The sequence below is a fragment of the Dipodomys spectabilis genome, unplaced genomic scaffold, assembly GCF_019054845.1.
Source record: "Dipodomys spectabilis isolate Male_0828 unplaced genomic scaffold, ASM1905484v1 ptg000024l, whole genome shotgun sequence".
NCBI lineage: Eukaryota > Metazoa > Chordata > Mammalia > Rodentia > Heteromyidae > Dipodomys > Dipodomys spectabilis.
The window spans coordinates 12,415,509-12,433,416 of NW_024870701.1; the positions used below are offsets into that span (position 1 = coordinate 12,415,509).

At 40.5% G+C, this 17,908-nt stretch overlaps 1 protein-coding gene across 2 annotated transcripts in view; it reads right to left on the bottom strand.

Annotated features, from left to right (window-relative positions):
- Positions 1–15,810: 15,810 nt before the first annotated feature.
- Positions 15,811–17,908, bottom strand: part of Trappc8 (trafficking protein particle complex subunit 8) — a 79,397-nt gene continuing 77,299 nt past the window's right edge. For both annotated transcript variants that reach the window (XM_042675083.1, XM_042675085.1), the window contains one exon: positions 15,811–17,209. In XM_042675083.1, the coding sequence (XP_042531017.1) occupies positions 16,975–17,209 (235 nt within the window). In that variant the 3' untranslated portion in view covers positions 15,811–16,974. The remainder of the gene's footprint in view (positions 17,210–17,908) is intronic.

A 17,908-nucleotide genomic window follows, 5' to 3' on the forward strand; every position in this document is an offset into this window, starting at 1 on the left:
GGCATAGAAAGCAAAATTGGACATAACCTCTGCTTCAAGGAATCTTCCTACTTGTTGGATGACAAGAGGCAGTAATAGAGAAGATGATGACAATCGGTGGTAGCATGGCTATGTACGCACAGGGAAAATCTAAAGAACAAAGTACAATGGGTTTTCTGGAGGACATGAGAACTAGGCTTCATCGCAGAGGAATAGTAATGACTGCCTGGTTTCCTTGGGAGTTAGTCTTGTCACTGTAAATTAGGACATTGTGATGGTCTGCTACAGAGTTGTGTGACGTCTCAGTTCCCACACAGTCACTTGATATGATAGGTGCTGGCATGATAAAACTTTAGAGATTGTGATTTTTTTTATTTTATAACTTAGGTAGAGGAATGTATCTGAGACAGGGAGAAAGATCATTTCTCCTTCTGTGCCTTCATGGAAAGAAGTTATTCTAAAGAGAGAATCAAATTGATGATAGCCAAGAAGATAATTATGTCTCATTTGTTTTTCCTCTGAAAGAACAATGGACAAAGATCCTATCATATATTGATTGAGAAGATTCTGCAGACAGAATGGCTGGGTTCAAATATCTGCTCTGGTACTTATTAGCTGTGGGACCTGAAGCAATTTATATAATTTTTCTGTGCTTTAATTTCCTCAATTATAAAATGGGTGGGGGAGGTAGTAAATAGCATCTCTCTCACAGTGTTGTTAGGAAATTTATATGTAAGTAAATTATTCATCCGTGTGTCCAAGAGTTCTTCCCACATAATAAGTGTATTATTTGGAGACTTAAAAGGACAGCAGGCATGATTCAAGTGGTAGAGCATCTACCTAGCAAGCAAAAGCCACAGTACCTAAAAGGATGACAAAACTATTAGAGATGTCCAACTCAAAGTTTCAGGGAGCTGGAGATGTGACTCCAGATATAGAGAGCACTCACCTAGCTAGTGAAAGGCCCTGAGTTCAACCCCCAGAACTGCTGAGAAAGAAGAGGAGAGAAAGAGAAATTTAGACTTAAATGAGTGAGTTATAAGAGTTTTGTGGGAAATTAACAAGAGAGGAAGATCAAAGGAAATTCTTCTGATATCCAAATGCACTGCCTAAGTAACCTTAGTCTTATATTTGTAGTCTGTGGTATTTTGTAATGACAACACAAAGAAATGCCAAAGACCCAAAGTCTCACTGTCAAATTTTCAGGACCAAAGTCTGAGTTTGTCTGTGTATACCATAGATGAATTTTTAAAACAGAGTCATATTTATCAGACTCATATATGTGCTGTAGAGCCAGGCGCTGGTGGCTCACACCTGTAATGCTAGCTACTCAAAAGGCTGAAATCTGAGGATCATGGTTCAAAGCCAGCCCGGGCAGGAAAAGTCCATGAGACTCTTATCTCTAATCAACCACTGGAAAACCAGAATTAGCTCTGTGGCTCAAGTGGCACTCACCTTGAGCTGAATAGCTGAGGGACAGCACCCAGGCCCAGAGTTCAAGCCCCATGACCACCACCACCAACAACAGCAAAAAGGTGCCGTAGAGACCAAAAGGGTTATAAACAACCTAAACACCTCCAGGAAACCTGGAATGTACACTGTCACAAATAGTGCTTCTTTTGGGCTAGGAAGGTGGCTCAGTGGTAGAGTGCTTGCCTTGCATGGATGAGGCCTTGGGTTCTATTCCTTAGCACCACATAAGCAAAAAAAACAGGAAGTGGTGCTGTGGCTCAAGTGGTAGAGTGCTAGCCTTGAACAGCTGAGGGGCAGTGCCCAGGCTGAGAGAGAGAGAGAGAGAGAGAGAGAGAGAGAGAGAGAGAGAGAATCTTTTTCCTGATGACAAATACCTAAGAAGCTGGGGTTTTTTCTTGGTGGTACTGGGATTTGAACTTAGGACCTCATGCTTGTTTAGATGCCACTTGAACCTACCACTAGCCCTGCTTTTTGCTGGTTATTTTGGAGATAGAGACTAGAAAAGCTTTCTGTCCTGGCTGGCTTCAAAAATGATCCTAAAGATCTCAGACTCCTGAGTAGATAGAATTATAGGCATGAACCACCAGTAATCCAGCTTCAATTATTAATTGATGGTCACTTGGTATATTCATTTCAAATGTCCACTTGATTAGATTGAGCAACTTCTAGGAGATGAGAAAAAAAAAACAAAATGCACCTCTAGCTGTGTCTGTGGAGGTATTTCCAGAGATGATTTAATCATGAGGGTGCTAAATTAATGAATGTGTTAATCCATTCACGTATTCAAAATTTAAATGGATTACTGCAAGGTGATGGAATTGTGAAAGGTGGCAATCAAAGCTGCATCATGCGCTAGCATCTTCCTGTTGCTCTTCTACTCTGATTCCTGTCCATCATGATGTGATCTGCTCTACCATGCCCTCTTCACTATGACACACTGAATCTAGGAGCAAACTAAGTCCTTCCTCTAAGTTATTTTTCCCCGGGTATTGGTCAGAGTGCTGTTAAAATTGGCCAGACTACTTAGAAAGCATAGATCTGGAAGAAAGGGAAGGGAATTGTTTATTTTTGTGTCTGTACTGGGGCTTAAAGTATGGCCTTGTACTCTTGCTTGTTTTCCTTCCTCGACTAGTTCTCTACCACTTGATCCACATCTCTACTTCCAGAATGTTCCTGGTTAATAGGAGATAAGAGTCTCTTGGGTTGAACATCTTTCCAGGCTGGCTTTGAACCATGATCCTCATATCTCAGCCTCCTGAGAAGTTAGGATTACAGCAATGAGCTACCAGTGCCTGGGAAACTTATTTATAAATATTTTATTTTCTATTTATTTATTATTTATTTACATTTTATTTTTTATAATTTTTTAAAGATACAGTATATCCCAATTTTGCCAGCCACATAGTCTGTGATCAAAAACTATTTTAGTCTCTGCTTACTCAACTCACTCTATCTCACTGGCATTCTCACTCCAAAGTGTATACAGGGAGGAACTCCCTCAGGTTTTGCCTCAAGTAACCTCCCTAAAATTCCCTCCGTTTCTTGTTGACCAGAAACTCTGATAACCCTGAAAAATAGCTTCCTGCTTGAGACTGCTGTCCCTCACAATGGCCATTCTGTTCTCTGTTGAGGCATCCTGCTGCAACTGTCCCAGGACACAGTTGAGAACAGATGGTGGTTTTGTGAATTTTTAGAAAAGTGGGACTACAGAAAATGGTGCAGGAAATGCGATTACCTATTTACTGCTGCTAACAGAGCCTCAAGGATTCCTAACCAGTTTGCCACAGGCCTTTGCCTGGCAAGAGCAGTCTAGATCCTTCAATGGGAAAACTGAGCAGCTCTGAGAATCCCCACAAATTGGATCCAGAAGCAATTTCATCCCAGTCTTTCTTGTCACCCATCCTACCCCAGGATGGCTTTACAAGAGAAATGTGAGCTTCCCTCAGGGAAGAAGCCCCTCACATACACAACCTGGAGTGACTCCATGGTTTATATGAGGCACTAGCAAAAGTCCCTTAGTCTTAAAAACACTCCTGGATCCCAAAAAAACGTGGTACAATGGAATTTTTACACAGACATTAGAAAGGATAGTATTATGTAGTTTGCAGGGAAATGGATGGACCTACAACAAATCATGTTAAGTAGGTAAGCCAAGCTCAAAGAGACATGTTTTTGCTCATCTGCGGAAGCTAGATCTCAAATACCCTAGGACATAGTAAATTACATAGTACTCCAAACACTCTCACACAGTGAGACCAAAGGAGGATACTCAGAGGAGGAACACAAGGTGTAAAGCCTATATGTATCTGACCATATAAAATAATATTTATTAAAATGAACTCCAGGAAATGGAAACAGAGGATTTTTTTTCTTTGTAAATAAAATCACTCCTTTTTTTTTTTTTTTTTTGTCAGTCCTGGGCTGAACTCTGGGTCTGGGTGCTGAACCTCTTCAGCTCACGGCTAGCGCTCTACCACTTGAGCCACAGCACCACTTCCAGTTTTTTCTGCTTATATGGTGCTGAGAAATCGAACCCAGGGCCTCATGCATGTGAGGGAAGCACTCTACCACTGAGCCACCTTCCCAGCCCGATCACTCCTTTCTTGACAGCTCTGTCACTTGTGTTCTCTCCAGATAGGCAGAGATAGATAGATAGATAGATAGATAGATAGATAGATAGATAGATAGATAGATAGATAGATAGATAGATAGATAGATAGATAGATAGATAGTGCTAGACAAAAAGAAGCAGATCAAACTGCCTCCTGATTTTACAGAGGCCCTACGTTGACTATCTCTCACATACTGCTCTGTATTTCAGTCTCATTTGTTGCCATTGCCTATGAGGAGAACAAAGACGGCACTATCTTCAAATTGCTGAGGTAAGATCATATTGTACCTAAGTAGCAGGAGTAATCTAAAACCCAGATCATCCATTTCCAAGCTTGTCTCTCCCAACCTATTCTTGTTTAGCAAGCCTTCTCTGAATGTTTCTCTTGCGTGCTTTCTTCAAGTCTTACCATTCAAGTTCCTCCCTACTTGGTGCTATTTTTCACAACACAGCCGGATTGTTCAGGCACATGACAGAACTATTGTTGAAGCTACATCCTTTATCAGACAAGTACTCTTATTTTACATTAATAATAACTGGATTAAGGAATCAAAATGCAAGCTGGGCTCAGTGGTTTACACCTGTAATCCTAAACTACTTGGGAGACTGAGATACAGAGGATTGTAGTTCATAGATACACTAGGCAGAAAAGTCTGAAAAAAATTCATCCTCAAATAACTAGCAAAAAGTCTGGAGAGTGTAGAGCTCCAGACAAACAAGCAAGCCAAGTGAACACAACAAGGCTTTGAGTTCAAATACATAGTACTTCTTTCTTTCCTCTTCCAGCCAGGAAATCTCTAAGAGGTAACACTAAACTCTATGAGTTCTGGGAAGGGTAGGCTGAGGCAAAACAGGAATAGCAGCCATTCATCACAGCCTGGTGACAAATCAAAATGGATACACTTTGTCTCTGCAAACATGTGTCACAGCAAAACAGATGTAAATGGGCCACATTTTTAAAGTGTTTTCCTTGATGATGTTATTGATTTTGGTTGGTCCTGAAAACAAGGCAGAGTGGTTTCAAACCTGAAAAGGGAGATTCTGAAAGAAAACCAGCCTAGGATGCAAGATAAACTGCATCCTAGTCCTCTTGGATAGCAAGGACTTGTTGCTAAGGAAATCTGTTTAGTGAGGGGAGCTGGATCAGAATGGGGATGAATTTTCCTGAAAGGAAACACTATGCATCCTTCCTCCCTTTCCTTCTGTCTAAAGCAGAAGCTGACATTATTCATGAGAGCAACACAAGCATTTAATGGCCCCATATTTGCATAATCACTTTCCATTAGTAGCTTTTTGCTGTCCTTGCTAATTACATTCAAATATTTCTACTACATCTGTTGGGTTTAACCACTTCCTCAGAAAATCAGAATCCCCAGTTATGGCCATATCCCAGGCCACTTAGAACAAAATTAGAAACATGGATTTTTTTTTTTTTTTTTTTGTGGGTCCGGTCGTGGGGCCTGAACTCTGGGCCTGGGCGCTGTCCTTCAGCTCTTCAGCTCAGGGCTAGTGCTCTACCACTGAGCCATCTTCCCAGCCCCTAGAAACATGGATTGTAAGAAACTGAATTCATTGGATTTGCCTGGTGACATGATACACTGTCAGAAAGGGCACAGTTATCCAAAATATCCTGGTTTCTCTGTCTTCTGTACTCAGTGGGCTCAACGTTATTTTGGTTTAGTTTTAGTTGTTTGTTGTTGTTTTGTTTTTGTTTTTGTCAGTCATAGGGCTTGAACTCAGGGCCTGGGCACTGTCCCTGAGCTCTTTTGCTCAAGGCTAGAGCTCTACCACTTTGAGCCACAGCTTCACTTCCAGTTTTCTGGTATTTAATTGAAGACAAGAGTCTCACAGACTTTCCTGCCCAGGCTGGCTTTGAACCATGACCCTCAGATATTAGCCTTCTGAGCAACTAGGATTATAGGCATGAACGACCAGTACCTGGCCAGTGGGCTCAACTTTGAGCAAAGTTGCTCTTCTCTCCAGGCTAATGGTGTCTTTATCTTTAGAGAGTTTACAATTCTATAAATCAAACTGTTCTAAGTAACTCTGAGAATGACCCCAGACTTGGGAGAAAGGTCTCTGGTATCCACAGCATTATGATTCAAATTCTGGGCTCGGGCTGGGAATGTGGCTTAGTGGTAGAGTGCTTGCCTAGCATATATGATACCAATTCTTCGGTATCACATAAACAGAAAAAGTCAGAAGTCACCCTGTGACTCAAGTGGTAGAGTGCTAGCTTTGAACAAAAAGAAGCTCAGGGACAGTGCCCAGGCCCTGAGTTCAAGCCCCAGGACTGGCAAAAACAACAAACAAACTGATTGTGGGCTAGTCTTCTCCAGTTGTGGGTTTGTTCTTTGAGTCTCTGAGGAAGAGCTGGCCTGGAGTCTTTGCCCCACTGTGTAGGTAGGGTTGGTGCTTCCACCCACGATTAAGTGTCTTGTTAGGTCGAGCTGGGACTCATTTCAGGAGTTGAGAGAAATTGTGATAATTCGGGATCAGTGGACCTAACTTGGTTAGCTACCGACAACTTGTGTGACCATGAACATTTAGTTAATAATAATAGAATAACAAAAAATAGCTACCAAATTAGCTTAATATATACCTAAGTCTATATTGAATACCTTGAATGTTATTAATACATGCAAATAAAATATAAGAAATAACTAATTCTTATAGCAATCCCAACGAAATCTAATGCATCCATTTTTATTCTCACAATACTTATTTTTGCTAGAACAAATGAAAACTTTAGCTCTATCTGCTTTATGAGCGTTTTTGGAGAAATTTAAAATCCTCAAGTATCTCATTTTAGGCAATAAAATATAACACATAAATGCCAGGACTAGAAATATCTCAGAATAGCATAAGATTTCCTCACATAAATTAATGTTTCACCTATTAGTATAGATGAACTCAAGTAAATATAATACAAAAGAAGCATCTTAGGAAACTGGAACAGGGTTTGACTTGTGACAGAGACTATAAGAATATATTTTACTTCATTAAAGGGAGAAAAAGAGAGAAATATTAAAATCTTAATGTAATATGCAGAAGTATTGGGGTCTCCAATAGCACAACATCGTCTCTAAAATTAAGTATTTATTCTTTTCATTTTGCCAGCAAATCAATGTTGTCATGGTTTCCCAGAATACAGAAATAAAGTTAACCTTTGAAAATTCCATTAAACCCCATCATTATATATAAGTCCAACCTGCTTTACAATAAATGGCAAAGCTCTAGCTGTAGACATTTTTATTTAAATGAGGGGTTGAAGATGTAGAGGCAGAAAGATGTTACCCAATGTAAGAATCACCACTGACAGTCCTATAAAACTACATAGGTTAGGGGCTGGGAAGGTGGTTCAGGGGTAGAGTGCTTGCCTTGCATGCATGAGGCCCGGGATTCGATTCCTCAGCACCACATACACAAAAAAAGCTGGAAGTGGGTACTATGGCTCAAGTGGTAGTGTTAGCCTTGAGCTGAAGAGCTCAGGACAGTGCCCAGACCCAGAGTTCAAGCTTCACGACCAGCAAAAAAAAAAAAAAAACTACATAGGTTAGTGAGAGAAAAGCATGACAAACACAATCAAAGGTTTACATAGCACAGGAGTCTTCAGAAGTGCAGAGAAAAGACCCAGAAAAACCTCTAGTCTTATGCTTTGGTTGGACAGCCATATAGTAAGGTCATTGGGCAGAGTCTTATCTAACTGTAAAAGACTGACAGGTACCCAGCAAGACTTGTCTGTTCAGATTCTTCTGGTCTCACCGGGTAGCATCTCTTCTTCCAGGCATAGAACAGGACACCTGTCAATGAGGATCTTTAAGGGAGAAACTCAAAGAGTAAAAGTTTTAGGCTTTACAAGTTCATGCTTGTATGCCCTGCCTTTGCTGAGGGGATCACTTCTGGGGAGAAAGAGGAGAAGGAGAAGGTCTGAAAGGTCTTGCTTAAATGTCCTTCCAGTCTCCCTCAGCACAAAGAACTCAGCACTGTAGGCCTCAAGGGCATACAGCAAAGAATATGTCCATCCAGAGAATCAGGATATAGTTTATGGAAACATTTTACCAAAAAAGTTGGAAATTAAGCATAGATATGTTGCTGTATAATTGGCTATATGAATTCCACACACTCAATGATAAAAATTTAAGCAAACTAATTAGTCAGTGCGTATCCTATGAAACTCCTGAAGGGAGGGGTTGGGTTTGGAGGGATGCAGGAGAGGAATGAAAAGGGTAACATCATTATACTTCAAACTGATTTGCTGAATGGTAACCCTTTTGTACACCTACTTAGAAATAATAACACAATTTAAAATTTTTACATAAACTACAGTGGGTGAGAGAATCAGTTCAATGTTATAATATTGTCTGTCCACATGCTTTAGGAAGGAAGCTGAGGAAGCTTGTGTGAATGGATCTAGAACAAGTGGAACAGATTGGATCTGGGTTCATGAAGTTTCTTCCTCCTTAAGCATAGGGAAAAAAATCATTTCACTTAAACCCAAATCTAAATAAAACTATCCCTGTTCATGAGGGCCCTGATTGTAATGGGCTAGCCAAATGCTACTTTTGAAAGAATATGAGGTTATATCTAGATTTAGTACATGTTGTTCGATGAGTGCAAGGTCTATAGTGGTGGCTCATGTGTTCTGCACAGTGGATTCTGTATCCATGGGGCCTGAGTCAGTGGATTAAATACATTGTGGATGATAAAGTGTGTCCATGCTAAACATATGACATTGGGGTGTTATTAGTCCCTAAAAAGCAATTATTCACATAGCACTTACCTTACCTTGTGTTGGTTATTATAGTAGCCTGAAGATGATTTACCTGCACAGGAGAATGCATATCAGTTATTTGTAAATACTACACTATGTAATATAAGAGACTTGAGTAATGCATATGTTGGTATCCACAAAGGTGATAGCATTGGAGGCTTAAATTATATGTCTGACCTCCTGCTCGGCAGTGTGACTCAAGTGGTAGAGTACCTGCCTAGTAAATATGCTATCATCACCTAAAAATTAACATAAAATTCATGCTTTAATTTCTTTAGTTAAGGTCAGATTTTTTTTCTTTTCTTTTCTTTTTTTTTTGCTGGTTGTGGGGCTTGAACTCTGGGCCTGGGCACTGTCCCTCAGCTCTTTAGCTCAAGGCTAGTGCTCTACCAATTGAGCCACAGAGCCACTTCCAGTTTTCTGGTGGTTTATTGGAGGTAAGAGTCTCACGGACTTTCCTGCCTGGGCTAGCTTTGAGCTGTGATCCTCAGATCTTAGCCTATTGAGTAGCTGAGACTGCAGGTGTGAGCCACTGGTGCCAAGTTTCTCTTTCATTTTGAAACTGCATCTTTACTGTGTTTTTTCATTCCATTCCAGAAAAAAAAAAAAGTGTTAAAGATCCTACAAACCAGTCTAGGTATATAACTGTAACAGTAGAGTATGTGTTAGCGTGTGTGAACCCTCTGCACACTTCCCTCCCCAGATCTATAAAACAGGAAAGTTGTCTTATACAGCTACTTAACTTGGTAAGCGTTTAAAATCATCAATAATATCACCCAATTTCATATGAGGAAAGAGTTACACTAAATATAGAACATTTCGAATGCATGCAAAGCCAAAATGGTGATGAAGAAGAGGAAATAAAAAGCTGTGAACTGGTGACAGCCTCTTCAAATAGAAAAGTGTGAATATTTGGAATCCTAGAATTGCTTTATCAGTCATTTGAGGACATATGGACTACCAAACATTTTCTTTCTTTTTTTTTTTTTTTTTGGTGATACTAAGATTTGAACTCAATTTAGGACCTTACACTTGCCAGGGAGGCATTCTACCCAGGCCATCCTGGATTCCCACGCTCCTCTTTGTGTTTTCCTGAGGCACTGGGATGTTAGACGGACCACTCTACCCAGCCATTGTGCTTCTCCTGTGGCTGGGGTGATAGGTACATGCCACCATGCCCAGCCATTGGTGGAAATGGAATCTCAAAAACCTTTTGCCCAGGCTGGCCTCAATCATTGATCTCATGCCTCAAAAGCTGCAAATTACAACTTTGAGCCATCACACCAGGCTTCCAAACAATTTCCCTTATTTGCAAAGACTTTCTGATTATCATCATATAATTGTGATGAAATACCAACAAATCATTGCCTAGCACTAACGTTCGGTTTATGATGTTCCACTGAAGTACATAAAGATGGTTTCTAAGGCTACCCTTATTCCTCGGTTCTTGGCCAGCAATCTTAACAATTGTGTAACATAACATTCTTTTTTTTTCTCTTTAAGATCATACTCTAAGAGTAATTTCTCAGTAAGGTCTTCTAAAAGTTTTTTTGCAACACATTACTCAAGACAGCTTCGCAAATGTCCAGGGGTATCCTCAAGGGACACTATGGCTACTTTCTAGTAAGGGAAAATGTCTCCATTGTTCTCTTGCCTTTTTACAGGCCATGTAAACTAGAAGCATTATCCATGCCTTTGTTTCAGAGTAGCTTTTCCTGATTGCTTGTGTTGTGATCAGCCCTGGAAATGAGAAATCTGTCTCTCTGGCAACAAGAGCTGATTGCTTCCAAGCTACAACAAAGCTGGTGTCTCCCACTATAGAGAAGGTTCCTCAGGGTTGCTTGTAGTCCTTATAAAGATATCTCATAATTATTTTACAAACCATAGTTCAATCTACGTGATCCCACAACTAGTGCAAGCCTGATAACAGGGTCCATGAAATAGGACTTTAGTTTAAATTTGGAGCTATAACATGAGCAATTTCACTCCATATTGTTTTTGTCGACTGCAAATCTTCACTTAAGCCTTGTTCATTGTTACAGTAATGGCAGTTTGGGGGCCACAAAAAAAAATTTTGGCTGACTTGGTCCAATGTTGGACCATCATGCCACATTCAAGCTGAAGCTTAAAGCCTGTTCCCTGCTCAAAAATGTCCAAAGATGGGCTGGGAAGGTGGCTCAGTGGTAGAGCGCTTGCCTTGCATGCTCAAGGTCCTGGGTTCGATTCCTCAGCACCGCATAAGCAAAAAGAAAAAAGCCGGAAGTGGCACTGTGGCTCAAGTGGTAGTGCGCTAGCCTTGAGCTGAAGAGCTGAGGGACAGCGCCCAGGCCCCGAGTTCAGGCCCCACGACCGGACCCCAAAAAAAAAAAAAAAATGTCCAAAGATGACCCAGATGACAGAACACAACCCAGATGACCCAGAACAGCCTGCCTAGTTGGGTAACTGGCTGGATGCTAATGGCTCATGCCTGCAATTCTAGCTGCTCAGGAGGCTGATATCTAAGGACTGAGATTTGAAACCAGCCAGAGCAGTGAAGTCCATGAGACTTATCTTCGGTTAACTGGGGGAAAAAAATCCAACGAGGAGCCAGTGGCCCACGCCTGTAATCCTACATCCGAGGGTCATGGTTCAAAGCCAGCCTGGGCAGGAATGTCCATGTGACTTTTTTTTTTTTTTTTGGTCTGTTGTGGGGCTTGAACTCTGGGCCTGGGTGCTGTCCCTAGCTCTTCAGCTCAAGGCTGGCGCTCTATTGCTTGAGCCACAGCACTAGTTTTCTAGTGGTTTTTATTGAAGTCTCACAGCCTTTCCTGCTTGGGCTGGCTTTGAACTGCGGTCCTCAGATTCTCAGCCTCCTGAGTAGCTAGGATTACAAGCGTGAGCCACCAGCACCCACCTGTGAGACTCTTATCTCCAATAAACCACTCAGAAAACTGGAAGTGGTGCTGTGGCTCAAGTGGTAGAGCGCTAGCCTTGAGCTGAAGAGCCGAGGGACAGTGCTCAGGCCCAGAGTTCAAGCCCCACAACCAACCCTCCCAAAAAAAAGGTCAGGGGCAGCACCAAGATCCCAAGTTAAAGCATTCTCCCACCTCCCCTCCCAGGATAATTATCATTGAAGGTGGTAAAGGAAACCTGGTCAAAAACTAGGTTTTAAAAATTGTGACTCTGGGAGGTGGAAAATTCAGCAATGTTAAAACCCAGTCAAAGATATGGTAGACTCAAGGGAGATCTCAAATAGTGTGTAATTCCTTAGAAAGGTAAGTAAAATCAAAGTTCAGCAAAATATGAACAGTACTCAAGAGGGGTGGAATGGGGTGGGGTGAGGGATAGACAAACGAAGAAGAGGGAGAGAATGCAGTCAAGAATCCAAATCTATATCCTACAACATTAAGAAGTGTGAGGAAAGAGTGGGGGTAGGGGAGGGATGAGTGAAAATGTTGAAAGGGGTGACATTGATCAAGATATATTCATAATCTGCTTTGTTAAATGGCAATTTCTTTGTACTAAAAGTTTTTTTTTTAATGATGGATAGAAAGAAAAAAAGGTAAATTCCTTCACTCTTAGGATATTTGACTGTCAAGTCAAAACATCATTCTTACAGTCATGCATTGTTTCCTGAAATTTAGATACAAATGACCACATCTTACTGGAGTCCCTGACAAGCTATCTACCGACACATAGACAGAGTTCTATCATGGGAAAGATGACAAACAGGGATGGTGGGTGACTAGCAACCCCAGTCAGGAAACATATAAACACTGCAGCAAAATAAAGTCCCAAACCTACCTGAGTTACAGAGGCTTTGGGAGACTGAACCAGAATTCTAAAGGACAACCAGGCATTGTTTTAAAGATGTGTTGAGGAACACAATCCAAGTAGAGGGAAGTTTAAGCAAATTAAGGATTAAGGGATTAAGGGAAAATATGAGCTTTGGAGAGGAAAATGTTGTTTTCAAAAACCAGGCATAGAGCACCAGGTTGAGTATGATAGATGAATTGAGGGGCTGGGAAGGTAGCTCAGTGGTAGAGTGTTTGCCTTGCATGCCTGAGGCCCTGGGTTGGATTCCTCAGCACCACATAAGCAAAAAGAAAAAAGCCGGAAGTGGCGCTGTGGCTCAAGTGGTAGAGTGCTAGCCTTGAACTGAAGAGCTGAGGGACAGCGCTTAGGCCCAGAGTTCAGGCCCCACGACTGGACCCCCCCTCCCAAAAAAAAGATGAATTGAAACACCAAGCTAAGATTTACAACGAAAAGCTCAGCAGTAAGTTTAGATTTTCCTTGAGAAAAAAGACAGTTCAAACATGGGAATTAAATTGATCAGATGTGCACTTTAGAAGAATTCTCTGGCTCTAATTTGGAAGCTAGATTGGAGGCACAAAGGGATTACACTTAGATAAAATTTGTAGTAAACTGATGAGTAATAACAGAAAGTAGCATACTGATAATAGCAACGGAAAAAGAGAAAAGACCTATTCAAATGACAGGCGAGACTGTCAATAGAACATAGAGGTTAATTAGAAGTGAATGAGAATTTACAGATGGGTCTCAAGTCTTGGCTTTGGTGTGAAGCTGAATGGCAAAACCACATACAGAGATACGGAAAATAACAAGGACAGCTAACAGGCAACAGAGAAAGAGCTTACAGCTCCAACCTAGGCTTTCATGGGGGAAGAATCAGAAGCTTCAACCACAAGGTAAGTGAGGCAGCTCTGGTGACAGTGAATTGGCAGTAGTAGCCACAGAAGAAACGCATGGTACTCACAACCCTTTCATCTGGACTGGGGACTTGGTGTGGCAGGACCTCCTCCCATATAGCAGTAGAATAAAACAATTGGACATTGGGCCAGGAGATGGCGTATGCATTTTTGTCCATTAGTTCTATATGAAACGACATAAAAGTATTGGTGAGGTCTGAGAATACGCCAGCTCCTTGTTTTTAGGGGTACCTGATCCAAAAATGACAGTTAGAGGCAAAAACTGCATTTTTGTGAATCTCCCTCCTCCCCCAATTTCATTAAGCACTCATGCTACTTTCAACACTTGAAAGGCGTATGTTAGGGACACCCACTATTGACACAGAAGTGCACTCAGTGCCCTCTAGTGGGTACAGTTGGTTTCAAGAATCACTTACTTGGCCTCTGAACCCTTGCAAGCTAAGTGCCATGGTACCATCTACCCTGTCCTTCCTCCTGTCCAATCGCAACTCTACAGAAATTTAGGTTATCTACAGCCGTCTGTTCTACTGTCTAGTTTCCAGTCTTTTGGAATTCCTGCCTTCCCTACCTTACTCTCTACAATGGCTTGCACTACAAGTTTGAGATAGCCCATCACATTTTAGGTTTTTTTCTACTGATGAAAAACTTGTAGAAATATTTTCAAGCATATTGGCCAAAAGCACATATTGCATTTCGGTTCATTTGCTCTTATTATTGACTGGTGTTATTTGGAGATAAATGGTTAGAATTAGGTTTGGACAGCTTACCACATTATCCTAAGGGTAACTACAAGTGAATTCTCTGGTTTTGTCTTAAAATTATGTTTTACTCTCTTTTTTTTTTTTGGCTGGTCATGGGCTTGAACTCTGGGCCTGGGCGCTGCCCCTCAGCTCTTCAGCTCAAGGCTAGCGCTCTACCACTTGAGCCACAGCTCCACTTCTGGCTTTTTCTGTTTATATGGTGCTGAGGAATCGAACACAGGACCTCATGCATGTGAGGCAAGCACTCTACCACTGAGCCACCTTCCCAGCCCCTCCACTCCTTTTTTGAAGTTTATTTTCAGTTTGGAACCATGGCTTAGCAATGATTTCCCTTCAACATGGGAAGGGAAATAATTCTAGCTTGTCTTCTGGCTTCCATTATTGTATTTCTTGTTGGTTGTATGGCTTTAACTCAGGGACTAGACACTGCCCTTGAGCCTTTGTGCTCAAGGCTAGTGCTCTACACTTTAGCCAGTGCCGCTTCCAATTTCTGAGTGGTAATTGGAGATAAGAACCTCATGGGGGGGCTGGGAAGGTGGCTCAGTGGTAGAGCACAGGCCTTGCATGCCTGAGGCCCTGGGTTCGATTCCTCAGCACCACATAAGCAAAAAGAAAAAAGTCAGAAGTGGCGCTGTGGCTCAAGTGGTAGAGCGCTAGCCTTGAGCTGAAGAGCTGAGGGACAGTGCCCAGGCCCAGAGTTCAGGCCCCACAACCGGAACCCCCTCTCAAAAAAAAAAAAAAAAAAGAATCTCATGGGGAGTTTTCTGCCCAGGCTGGCTTCGAATCATGATCCTCAGATCTCAACCTCCTAAGTAACTAGGATTACAGGAGTGAGCCACCAGCATCTGGCTCTTCCATTATTTTTATGTCACTTATCAGTTGAATCAGTGCTAAGTAACTAAGCATAGAACATTTGCTTAGAAGTATAAAGCTCTGAGTTTGGTCCGTAGAACAGGAAAAAAAGTTTGTCTGCATTCAAGATAGCTTCTTTTCACTATCTTTCTTGTGGGCTTACTAAACTTCTTAAATCTATAATGATATTCATTTTAGAAAATGCTTTAAGACTTTCTTACTGAGTCCAGAAGTTTTCTTACTCCCCCCCTCCATCTTCTTCCTTTTTCTCTCCTTGCTTCTATTTAGATCAATTTTCCATGGCATATGTTTTTGTTTTTTTTTGTTTTTGCCAGTTGTGGGGCCTGACCTCTGGGCCTGGGCACTGTCCCTCAGCTCTTCAGCTCAAGGCTAGTGCTCTACCACTTGAGCCACTGCGCCACTTCTGGATTTTTCTGCTTATGTGGTGCTGAGGAATCAAACCCAGGGCCTTATGCATACAAGGCAAGCACTCTACCAGAGCCACCTTCCCAGCCCAGCATATGCTTTTTAACTTGAAAGCACATCAAAGCTGTAGGCTGCTTTATCCCAACTGAGTAAAGCCAGAGAAGTCCCAGATACTGCTCACTAATTGACAGATTATATTGATAATTCTTTGTTTTTAGGAAGATGTTTTCTCACACTTTGTTCACACTTTTGACTTCTCTTAATCAGGAAGGCAAACTACCCAGTCTGCCATAACCAGTATCAGAGTCTACAATGCAGTTATACACAACAGGCTCACTCAGCTCTGAGCTTCCTTTCAATTATGATTACTGGTATCAGAAATGATTTTTTGAAACACAAAGTTATTGCTCATGCATAACAAGACCAGAGACCTCTAAAACCAGATTCTGCTTCATATTTGGAAACAATGACGATAAAGCTTTCACAGGAAACTTCTGGTGCCTGCTACATATGGTTGGCATTTATTTTAAAATAAAGAATATATTAAGTACTCAGAAAACCAGATTTTAAAAAAGGCATCTAAATAAATTTATACAGTGAATAGCATGTCTTTATTCTATTTACAGTACATTTGTTATAAATATAATACATTTTTGAAAAGCTTATTTTTAATTAACTGGAGTAGATTTATATTTTAAACAGATCAACTCAATTATTAAAGTTATATAATAAAGAATATGATTTTAATGACAAAAATCACATATTGTGAAGTAGTGGGATGAACGTGAGATGACTGAGGGAAAAAAAGTTAAATTTCCTTTCAAAGCATCAGAAAAAAAATGTTTTCTTTTTACAAACATATGTATAAGCCATAGGGATTACCAATAGTGGAATATGAAGATTTTGCAGCCAAAGTTCAAAATGGGTTTTAAAGAACTGCAGAGTAAGACAGGAAAATCTGTATATAACACTCTAGAACTTCACAGTAAAGCTGGAGTTTATAGACTATTGGCTTAACGGGAGTACTGCTGACAAGGCCTTCCTTCCCCCAAATCATCTCCATTCTTAATGTTCATATACCATTTGATAAGTGTAACAGCAGACTTAGATGGTTTTTAAGACGGGACTTAATAAGGTGCATGGATATGCTGAAATTCTGTATTATGAACATGTAAATTATTACCAGATTTGGTTTAAGAGAAAAAAAAATGTGAGTACTCTCACTCTGATGTGCTTTGCATCATCAACCAAATGACAAATCAAAGTATTCTGCAGTGATGAGACAGCATCCTCCCTCCAAGAGCAGGTAGGCATTTCAAACACTGCCACAAAGCTAACTCAACCAAGTTTAACTGATTCTTGTGAATTTCAGTATCAGCTTGCAGGATGTCAGATATTATTGATGATGATCAGGGCAGGCATGGAGTTCTGCTGACTTGTTTCAAACACTGTAACTTGGTCCGATAACTTGGCAAATACCCTAGGAGTTCCAAGGTTATAAACACCTGTATGAACAAAGCATGCTTTCAGTTGCAAACTGTGAATCTCCTGGCTTTTAAGCTGAAGTTTATATTGTGTCTGTCCAAGCCATGTGAATGATCCATGGGTTTCCAGTGCTTCTGGACTAAAGAGGGAAGGACAATGATGATAAGTTGCAAGATTTTCTCTTTGTAACTTTTCCCTCAAGTCCTATTACCATATTTCTTTCATCCAATACTTCTAGGAATTACAGAGCCAATTGTTCCTTAATAATAAAAACATATTACCCATTGTTAATCTATTGTTACTATTTACTCATGTCAACAGTTAATCACATATTAACAGGTACTATTTTCTAGGAACAAGGCTAAGAGTGAATTATTTCATTTAATGCCCACAATAGCAGCTAATAAATGATGGTGCCTAACTTGAAACTTGAGCTTTTACCTTTTTGGTTATTTATAGATATGTGTAAGCAAAAATACTTAATGGAAAAAGAAAAAGCGATACAATATCAACCAATAAGGTATTAGTTTATGATATACATAATCATAATAATAAACAATATACACATTATATACATAGATGTATCATAATCATATCTATATTATGCTTGGATTTCAGACAAATACCTGGGTATCATGTAATAATATCCAATATATTCATCAAATTATTTTTCTAAGAATCAAAAAATTTCAGAGTGCCAAAAAACATTTGACTCTAGGAGTAGCAGGTTTGGCAGTATCGATCTGGATTTTTTTGGTTATATATTACTTTATAATCAAGGAAAAAAACTAATATTTAGTAACACCACATGAAAAATTTGGGCATATATAAGTATTCA